At 33.5% G+C, this 10,589-nt stretch overlaps 2 protein-coding genes across 2 annotated transcripts; one reads left to right on the top strand and one right to left on the bottom strand.

Moving 5' to 3' along the window:
* Window positions 1-270: 270 nt before the first annotated feature.
* Window positions 271-1,346, bottom strand: LOC129948360 (NADH dehydrogenase [ubiquinone] iron-sulfur protein 3, mitochondrial). Its single transcript, XM_056059328.1, has 4 exons — window positions 1,188-1,346; window positions 1,056-1,127; window positions 504-997; window positions 271-435 (listed from the first exon to the last, which is right to left on the bottom strand). The coding sequence occupies exons 1-4, from the start codon at window positions 1,246-1,248 to the stop codon at window positions 274-276; spliced, it is 789 nt and encodes a 262-aa protein (XP_055915303.1). The 5' UTR covers window positions 1,249-1,346; the 3' UTR covers window positions 271-273.
* Window positions 1,347-2,677: 1,331 nt separating this feature from the next.
* Window positions 2,678-4,611, top strand: LOC129948359 (transcription factor Ken). The gene is made up of 2 exons (XM_056059327.1): window positions 2,678-3,382; window positions 3,471-4,611. The coding sequence occupies exons 1-2, from the start codon at window positions 2,918-2,920 to the stop codon at window positions 4,401-4,403; spliced, it is 1,398 nt and encodes a 465-aa protein (XP_055915302.1). The 5' UTR covers window positions 2,678-2,917; the 3' UTR covers window positions 4,404-4,611.
* Window positions 4,612-10,589: the final 5,978 nt, after the last annotated feature.

Raw genomic sequence — 10,589 nt, 5'->3', positions numbered from 1 at the left:
ACATGGAAATTCGAAAATGTCGTAATATTTAAAACGATCGTACGAATAGAGCCTCCCTTGTTAGCCAAACTTTTCCTCCTGAAGTGTATATAAAAACTCTAGTCCGGAAATAAGTGATTTAAAACATTTTAAATTGTGGGATAACTAATATTTTTTTTTAATCCGTTCCAAAAAAATGTACTGCACTTATGTTTTCTCTCGTTTTATTTTTTTATTTCGAAACATAAATTGTATTTATTTCAGTATATTTAACATGTTTTTTTTTCTTTGTTTCTACTTCTTTTGATCCTTTGTTTCAACAGTCACAGCTGCAGGATTGGCGTTTCTGAAATTCGGGAACTGCTCCCATGGAGCAGACAAATCAAATTTACGGAATTCTTGGGCTAATTCCAATGGTTCACAAACGACACGTTTTTTCTCGTCATCATACCTTAACTAAAAATGTTAAAAAATTCAATTTGTTAGCCTACAAAAAGGCAAGAAGAAAAAAACAATAACCTTACTTCAACATAACCCGATAGAGGAAAGTCGCGACGTTGTGGATGACCTTCGAAGCCATAATCAGTCAAAATTCTACGCAAATCGGGATGATTGGCAAAGAATACTCCATACATATCCCAGATCTCACGTTCATACCAATTGGCTGCTTTGAAGACATCACAGGCCGAGTCCAAAGGCGTCAATTCGTCAGTGTAGGTCTTGACACGAATTCTAGAATTATAACGAAGCGACAAAATATTGTAAATCACTTCGAAGCGATATTTCCGGCTGGGCACGTCCATGCCACCAATGTCGACTAAATTGGCAAACTGAGCCTGATGGTGGTCTTTCAAGAATTGCAAAACGGGAACAACACCTTCGGGGCAGATGAGGACCTCAAGTTCATCGCCAGCGGTTAGTTGAACTTTTTGCACGTACTTTGGTAGACATTCGGCTACGTACCTGCCGAAGTCGGTCAAATGAGAACGTGCAGTTTCATCTGGTTTACGAACAGTAGCTAGAAGTTTTACAATTTGTATATAAAATTCTTAATTCAATTTAAAAAATGTTGTTACGTCGTAGATCGGGTTTTCCTGTGGCATCGCTTGCAAATCTGACAAGAGCTACACGACTAGCGGGTGATGATCCTAAATAGTGAAAGCTTCATAATAGTACACTAAACTTTATGGAGATTTTCAAAAATATACCATTTTTGGCTACCAGATTAGTAGCCAATTTATATCCTAGATTCCTTAGCAATGATGCCATTAAATATATTTAACAAAAAGGCAAAGCAAATCGTGTAGGAATCTTTTTCGATTGAATTTTTTTGACAAGTTTATGTAATGGAATTACAGCGGTTGTTTCTTTTATTTGACATAATAACGGAATGCAGTGAATAGAGAACATAAATAAAGAATTATTATGACTTTGTTAACTGAACACAATAAACGGGCGTCGACTTTATAAGGCTTAACCCTAGAAAGATAACCTACGTCGATTGGACGTACAAATCATGTGTATCTCTTATGGCCTATGAAATATGGTTTTCTTTCTAGGGTTAACTTTATTGCACTTTTTTGCACTATTAAAAAGATAAGACGATCCTTGCTCATATTGTATGGCCTTATCAAATCAAATGGGGTGGCGCAACAGTCCGTTGTGAACCAGGGCCTAGTGACTTACAACTCGCAACCATTCCTGTGTGCGAGTACTGTTGTCAGGAATGGAAGGGACCTACAATTTAAGGCCGAATCCGAACGGCTAGTTTGAGAAAGCACTTTTTCATGACAAGAATTACTCTTGAAGGATTTGTCAATTCCTCGCAAGAGGCAGTACCCGCGAAAATTATTTTTTTTAAATTATGGTGGCACAGGCAGGGATTGAACCCAAGACCTCTTGCATGACAGTCCAACGCACTAACCATCATGCTACGGGTACTACGGCCTTATAGATTTCCTTAAAGAAACTAAGTTACAAAGTGATTTTTGTGAGTGATTGAAGATAATCTATTGTAAGCAACATGGTCTTACCATTCTTTGGAGTTCAACTCAGTACAACTCACCATCCAGACATATCTGTCAAAGAAATTGCTATCAACTTATCTGAAATTGACGGGTTACAGAATCAGACCAAAGTAAACATAGAACTTTTTTGTTTCTGTTTTTTGACACTTGATGATGCATTCAGATTTGTTTTCTTCTCTGATCTGTTCCTCAAAAAAAAGTATGAAAGATAACGTGCACCTTACCCTGTTTCCAAAAACACTCTATATGAAGATATAAATCCTTCGTACGTATCACCCTCCAAAACCCATTTATGAACATTGTTGTATTTGTAATGTTGACGAATTCAAAGAGAAAAATTGACGTGTTTTCAAGCGTACTTAGAATAAAATAAGAGAAAAAATCACACGCATACTTAAATGAGTTTATGAGTCCGATTTCCGTTTTGGCTTGTAGGCAAACCGATATGGCTTCCGAGGATTTAAATCTTTACTAGAGTGTTTTTGCCTGTTTCGCAAAACCTTTTAGTATCATTTTGTACCATAAAAATCGCAATGTATAATACACCATCATTAAAAAACCCGCTGTAATGATTAAACTATAATGAAATGGTGTCATTTTGAACGCATTCAGCGACTTTCTGAGAAACGAATCGAGAAGAAAATTTCATCACTGCACTCTGTCACATTCGCTGTCGTCGTCCATTTCCAAAAATTATTTTCTCAATTCAATTTGTGCTTGGTTTTGGATTTCGGGTCTGTGGCCAAAGTGAAAATAGGAAATTTCCTCATCGGAACGTCTCAAAATAAACACAAAACAACATAAACGCGGAACATTGCAAATTCACGAGATTCCTGTTTACATTTTTGCCTGTTTAATTATTCCAGAGCACTTATAAAAACATTTACCTAAAAAACCTACAATAACCTAACATGAATCACCTTAAATGGATGGGCCACACGGCAACCATCCTCGACATACAAAAGGCACTAAAAAATGACCCAGCAACCTGTGACATTACGCTTACTTGTCGAGGAAAATCGGTGAAGGCTAATCGCTTCGTGTTATGTTCCTGCAGTGATCTGCTACGAGACATTCTAAATGATGTCCCTGTTGGACAGGAAGCGACGATAATAGTGCCAGATATCAAAGGTACATTGCTCGACAGTGTCTTGAGCTTCGTTTATATGGGAGAAACGAGTCTTTCGTCGACTAACCTGTCGGATTTCCTCGAAGCTATCAACGTACTGGGAATTAAGAGTGCTATAAGTTTTGAATGTGCCACCAGTTATTCCTCTACCAACATCAAGAATGTCCCAGAAATCACCGAGATGGAAGAGGAACTTATGGAAGCAGAACCGGAGCAAGAAATTGTCGAGGAGAAAGATGAAGAAGAGGTAAGTTGTCAGTTCCATAGTTCTAGAGCTTTAGCTTTGAAGTGTCCAGCAAGATCCGCACATTCAATATGTTATTAATTAATTTTAGGACCAACAAACATGCCCAGGCGATACCAATGTGCGTGATCTCGAATTTCTTGAGGTATACAACGAACAAGACAAGATTAGTTACACTATCGAAAATATCACCCCAAATAATCCAAATGAATACATTTTAACCGAAAGTTCAGGAACGTTTACTCTGACCCCGAATATGAAGATAGAATCGACAGCAGTGGGAGCATTGGTGGACAAGGCTGATGAAGAAACTCACTTGATGGAACAATATGTAAACGACCCCATAGGCGATAGCAGCCACTGTTCAAGTGCAGACCAGAGCCAAAAGGAAACCAAACCCAATAAGAAATTAAAAGACGAATTTAGTGAATTTCAAGGACTTAGCCCCGATGAACGTAAAGACATATCTAGAGCGAGTTTACAAAACTTCAACGAAACACAATCGGCAAGAGTCGAAGCACTAGAGAATGCAGTCTTAGCTGTAGTAGATGAGGGCAAGAGTTTGCAAAAAGCTGCTATAATGTTTAACATATCCAAAACAGTTCTGTGGCGAAGAGTAAAAAAACACCCCCTATATATGAAAACAACTCGCGAGAATCCACTCATAACGGCAGCATGTGAACGACTCAAGAGTGGAGACTCACTGAAAAGTATCAGTCAAGCACTTGATATTCCAATGTCGACTCTCCATCGACACAAAGTGAGACTGGCACAGGAAGGCAGGCTACCCGACTATGTCACTTTTAAGAAACGCGGTCCATTATCTAAAGAAGTACTCAAAGCTAAACTAAACAAGGCAGTGAGTGCTTGTTTGGGTAATGGAATGTCTCAGAATCATGCAGCAAATGTGTTCAATGTTCCAAAGAGCACACTTTGGAGACATCTACAAAAGAAAATGTGTAGCTCCACAGATGATCCGAATAGTGTGTGTATTAAGGAAGAAATTATATCGCCAGAGAACTAATTGAAACAAAATATTGAAGTAAGGTTAAGAACAAAAACAAAAAATTGATGATCCTTCTAAGAAAAAATTAATACACTCAATTTATTGGTTTAGTAAATAATTTAGTTGATAGTTTGAAACAATGTATATTTTACCAAATGATAAGATTTTTTTTTGTAAATACAGAATATATTAACAATAAATAGTGTTAAACGCTAATAAAATGAAACTAGTTTTTATAATTAAGTTACGACTAACGTCCTAACTATAATACTGAATATAGTAGCCGTTAGAAATTTAGTTCATGGTTCAAGTAACTGTAAGTACTTTCAGATAAAGAAGAACTATTTCTTCAAAGACTAATATCAACATTAAGCTTATCTCTTTGGATTTAAATCTACTGTTTTATCGTTGAATCATTGGTCGCATTCACAAAGGTAGTGGCTACGTAGTCAATATTCAACTAGCTTTGTGAATGGAAAAACTTTACTACAAAGCTAGTCAATCTGGAACTGTCATATTATTGAAAAATGCAAAAATATATAATAAGAAACAATTCAATAAAACCAATTTTAAGACACAATTTGAATGATTTGTATTTGAAGTGTTTGGATGAAGAAGGGGGTAAGTGACATTTTTTCGTTTTTTTTTTTTTTCGAAATATGAGGATGCCTTGCGAAACCTTAAATTTCTGTCCAATGTACTTTGCGCTACGATTCGTATTTTCTTATTTAGCGCTTTTATTTTTGGTATAAAAGGGTTAGAATAAAAAAACTTTTAAAAAATGTATTTTGCATGAAGGGGTTAAGTGCTTACTTACCTCCTTCTTGCAGACAAATTAAAACCCATATTTAAAGGTTCTAAGCGAGTATATGGACTCCAATGCATTTAGTAGGCTGTGGCAGCGAAACCGTTTTTTTATATTCCTTTTATGCTAACGCTATTCGAAGTAAGCTATGACAAAAATACACTCGTAGTAACCGCCTTTTGTCGAATTTTAATGTTCTTAGCATAGACACACCATATATCGTCTTCGTTCTTTGAAAACTCCCTAAGTCCATTTTCCGCAAAAATGAAATAAATACACTAAGTTCATGCAAATGACAAAATTTATATTTTTCAAAACTCCCCAAGGTTAATTTTTATAGCTAACTTTTAGTGCGTATTTCGAATCTTAACTATTTTAGTGACCGAATTAAAAAATACACGTTGGAAAACTTGTTTATTAATAGAACAAAAAATTACTTTAAAACTTATTTTGCAGTTTTTGATATCAAAAACCTTTTAAACATAATATGATTCAGTGTTTCTTTTATTACTTTGTAGATTTAAAAAAAGGCTATAAAAACAAATGAGAATTTTGCAAACATTTTATGAAAATATTTTAACTAAATATTGAAGATTTTGAAAAACCATCACACACTTTATTAAAAAAAATACTAGTGAATTTAAATTTATTTTACAAAACCTATTAAAAAAAAGTTTTATCTCAAAACCTAATGTTATAGAGGAATTTTGAATTGTTTAAGTCAGCAAAAAAGTATAATTTGTCAGTCGTTATAAAACCTTCTTTTGTCAGTGAAACCAGTATTTTTGAGTAGCAATGGCAAAATAATTGTTCTTAAAATGTGCTATTTTTAAACAGAGTTTTTATATTTATATAACCATAAGTAACATTATTCAAAACATTCATTTATTTACTCGTACTTACCCTTTTTTTCACTTTTTTATGATCCAAAATGATTTCTGGCACTATCCTTCCGAAGCCGACAAAACACACAAAATCGACAAAACCGACGACGACGAACGCGACGAAACTCTCAAATAAAATGAAAAATTATTTATTGTACAAATATTAAGCACTTTTAATAAAAGTCTGGTTATTTAACACAATTAATATTTTATTTTTTAGCAGCATTTTTTCAACGACGAAACGATCACTGCACAATACAAACTAACGAGAGAACAAAAATTAACTGTTGGTTTCAGAAACTTGTTCAATCCTGCAGCTTGCAGTTGTAGTTACATACTAACTCACTTGTTTCTTTTTGCCAGGTTATGGGATGATGTCGAAGAGTTAATCCGTCTCTCCGTCTGAGAGAAATTCGTTCGTCGTCATCTATGAGAGAATGAAATGTTGCTGAAACAAAATGTACAATATTTTTTTTTTTGTTGGGTGAAAAATAAAAAAAAAACATGGGGGCTTTGAGCTCAATCCTCCGGAACTTTGATAGATTTAGAAACTTAGTTTTGATGATCCAAAAACTCGCCTAGTGGTCGTTATTTATTTGTTGTATTTTGAGTACAATTTTTTAAGTTAAGGACACCAAACACTTTGATCTTATGGGGGTTTCCATCGTTTAACTAAACAAATTTATTTTTGATCTAGATCTGTCAGAACACAAATTTCCCCCGATTTGATTACCATGGGGCAAAATTGATCAATTTTTAATCTGCAGATCTGGATTTATCGGCAGATTTAACTCTCTTTGCACCAATACTTATACAGTTTTTAAAAAATGCTTAGCAAGGAATTTGACAGCTCTATTGCACTCATAAAAACGTACAAGAAGTTACACTAATACAATGACAAACAAAAAAACAGTTCCAATCGTGTTCCATGCGCCACGAAAAAAATCAATTTGTGAAGGAAATCTGAATTTATTCATGGAAAACCAAATGTATGGAAATATTTATGCGCGAAACGATATCTTCAATTGATATTTTATTTCAGCACCTCTGGTTTACATGTATAAGTACATACATCTAGCAAAGAGTCCATACAGGTTCTAATTCTTGAGTAACGTTTTTTGATGTGACATAATAGTAATTTTTGACAATGGTTTCAAGTTTTATTATTTTATAATATAGAGCTCGTTTCAAACTTAAACTTAAGAAAAAATTAAAGATGGATGTAACTTTAACTAAGTTTCACGAGACACTGCACAATCACACACACAAAAAAAAGACACTGATAAGCGCCCAAAACTGATAACTTTCCATCCGCGCCTGTCTGTCAATTTTTCTGTAAGTAAGAAAAATCTAAAAAAAAAGACAAGGGCAGGTTCAGACAACATACGGGGCTTCATTTGTAGTCAACTCCTTTCTTTGACCAAGGCTACTAGTTTGTTTTTTAAGTGTCATAAATTTCAAATTCAGAACTTTACTTCACAAACCTCTACTTCAAGTTCATAGTACAACAACTACTAAAATCATTATTGTCTGAAGAACACTCCTCAGGCAAGCTACAAGTCCACCACGATTTGTATTTTGTATTGTAAAGAAATACTCGTATTACTTATTTCTTTTCCAAATTTTCCAGATAGCTTTTTACAGAAAGCATTAAACGAAGGTGTGCAGAAAATAAATAAATTATAAAGATATAAAGTTTAGCTTTCGGTTGAATGAAAAACCATGATCAATTGTCATTTTGACATAAGTTGACTTGACTTGATAGTTAGGGAGATTTTTCTTGACTAACTTTCTAGTCAACTTAAAGGCTAGAAAAAAAAAAACAACGAACATTTTCTTACGTTTTCGACAAATTTTTCTATAAAATGAGATATTCGATTTGAAAATGGTTTTCACCAATTTAGTGTAGTATTTTTTAAGTTTAAAATAAATAAAACTAATTTCCGCTCGTTTATAACCATTGCTGTGTGCGAGTAATGTTGTCAGGGATGAAGTGGACCTACAGTTTTAAGCCGAATCCGTACGGCTAGTTTGAGAAAGCACTTTTTATGACAAGAATAACTCTTATAAGATCTGTCAATGGGCAGGTTCAGGCGACATAAGGGACTTGAAAGTAAAGCAATTTTCTAGCATCTGATTAGCCAGCTGCCAAAAAATTGCCTTACAATTCAGGCAACTTTATTGGAAACTTGAATGGAAAGTTAGTCAATTGAAGTCAACTTATGTCAGAATGACAATCAATCGTGTTTTTTTAATTAACTGAAAGTCGAACTTTATTTCTCCACGATTTATTTATTTTTCGCACAATTTCAATTATTATTTTGTGTTAAAGGGTTTCTCGTCAAATTTTAAATATATTTAAATAGTTTTGATAACGGTACAATGTAATATGACATAAGTGGGACATTCAACCCAATTGTTTGTTGGTCAAAACTATAGCAACTATTTATTGCTATCTCTCTTTTTCTTATAAATAGAGAAAATTTAGTCCTTTAACTAAAAAATCCATTGCTCAAATTAAAGGTGTTGGCAAACGGTTGTAGTTGAATATATTTATTAAGTGGTATTTAGTTCACGGGCAAGCTAATCAGGCCGGAAACAAATTCTCTAACGAAATAAGAGAAAAAATTATAAAAGAATATAAAAGTGGAATAAGTTAAATTAAAATACCAGGAAAATATTCCATTCTAAGATCAGTGATTTGCCCATTAATAAAATTTTACAAAATCCAAAAAGTCATTCCAAGCGATTCATCGAGGTGGCAGACCAAGATAAAAAACAAAACCATAGGATTTTGCAAAAATAAAATCAATTTAAAGAGACCTTTTTATGTTATCAAGAGAAATACGAACCCTCCTCGAACTGGACATAATCGGGAGAACAATTCGGAGATGAGCTTTTGACGGTGGACTAAAATCTTTCAAAGCCTTTTATTTTCACCAAAACCAAGCTGGCATGGCGGACTAAAATTTCCTCATGAACACATCAACTGAACCGTTAGAAAATGGAGGAACGTACTCTTTTCGGATGAGTCCAAATTCAATTTCAAGGGTTCCGATAGTTTGCGTCGTGTTCGAAGACCAGTCACTAAATCCACGTTTCACCAAATCTACTGAAAAACATGGAGGAGGTAACGTAATGGTGTGGGGATGTTTTTCACGGCAAGGAGTGGGACCGGTTCACCAAAAAGATGGTACAATGGAATGCTGCCACACACTGAGGATCAGTTGCCTCTCAAGGCAGACGTCCAATACGTACGTGGTTTCAAGAAAACCGGATTGACGCGTTACGATGGCCATCACAGTCCCCAGATCTCAACCCAATTAGAAAATGTATGGGAAATTGTAGATCGACGAATTGTAGAGATTAATTGCTAAAATAGAAATGATCTGTTTTATCAAATTAAATTAGCTTGCGAAAGTATCTCAAACAGCATAATATGCAATTTAATTGGCTTCATGCCTCGAAGATGAGCTGAAGTGATTTAAAACAAGGGATTTGCTATCGAGCTAGATTTTAGCGATTCTAAAAAAAAAATGTATTTTTAAAAGTTGCTTTTGTTTTGACCAGTTCAATATTGAACTAACTGTGCTATATTTAATAAATTATTACCAAACCATTTTATTTAATTTTTCATAAGATCCTGTAAATTTGTATTTAAATTTTAAAAACAAAAATATACAATAATTGACACCTAAAGGGGATTGCTCATTTTATAAGGGACATCCTGCACGGAGTGTACACCAATGAATTTAGTATCAAATTAAAGGTTGTTCTAAGCCAGATATATCTGCAAAAATATTTTCTTGATAACTCATGGGAGATCCGAGATATTTGAGATTGAAGTTCGAAATGACCAACCATTAAAAATCAGCACTTTTTCGACATAAATGCTAATATCTTTGGATATAGAAAAGCTAAGAAAATCAAAAAGGTATTAAAATAAAGGTGTCAAAAATATCTTTTAAATGAAACTAAAATAACATTTCTATGATTTATATATTTTGAGTTACTTTTTATCAAACCTTTGAATAACAGCATTTTTTAGGCAAACTTTCGTACAATAATATCTTTTAAAATTCAATGATAATATTAATTTTTTTTGGCACCAATAAGTGGCTTAGTTCACAACCTTTATTTTCATATATAATTTTTTTAGGGTTTCTTCAACAATTTATTCATTTTGACAATAATAATTCAAAAATATGCTCCTAAATAGTAATAGTGGAAAAATTAAAACAAAAAATAAATAATTCTTATTAAAGTGGTGGAAATATTAGAATAAAAAAAGAAGTTGTTATCACAATATCGACAAAACAAAATTAATATAATTTAAAGAAAAATAATAAATAATTATAAACTAAATAATAATTCAAAGAAAAATAAATAATTTTAATGGCAATGGGTTTGGCAAAACATAATTATAATCTGAATCATAGGTCACTAAAAGGTTGTTTAAAAATTGAGAAGGGGGACTTAAATTACTCTCATACTTCCCCAACTTAAAACCATATA

This window comes from Eupeodes corollae, chromosome 2 (genome assembly GCF_945859685.1).
Source record: "Eupeodes corollae chromosome 2, idEupCoro1.1, whole genome shotgun sequence".
Classification (NCBI taxonomy): domain Eukaryota; kingdom Metazoa; phylum Arthropoda; class Insecta; order Diptera; family Syrphidae; genus Eupeodes; species Eupeodes corollae.
Note: the sequence above shows the minus strand (reverse complement) of the source record. Positions and strands in the feature narration are given on the sequence as shown.

Excerpts from the sequence above, each read along its gene's own strand:
- LOC129948359 (XM_056059327.1), top strand. The coding sequence starts at position 2,918 with ATGAATCACCTTAAATGGATGGGCCACACGGCAACCATCCTCGACATA. Across the intron at positions 3,383-3,470 it reads AGGAGAAAGATGAAGAAGAG|GACCAACAAACATGCCCAGG; the intron begins GTAAGTTGTCAG and ends AATTAATTTTAG.
- LOC129948360 (XM_056059328.1), bottom strand. The coding sequence starts at position 1,248 with ATGGCATCATTGCTAAGGAATCTAGGATATAAATTGGCTACTAATCTG. Across the intron at positions 1,128-1,187 it reads TAATCTGGTAGCCAAAAATG|GATCATCACCCGCTAGTCGT; the intron begins GTATATTTTTGA and ends TTCACTATTTAG. Across the intron at positions 436-503 it reads CTCTATCGGGTTATGTTGAA|TTAAGGTATGATGACGAGAA; the intron begins GTAAGGTTATTG and ends TAACATTTTTAG.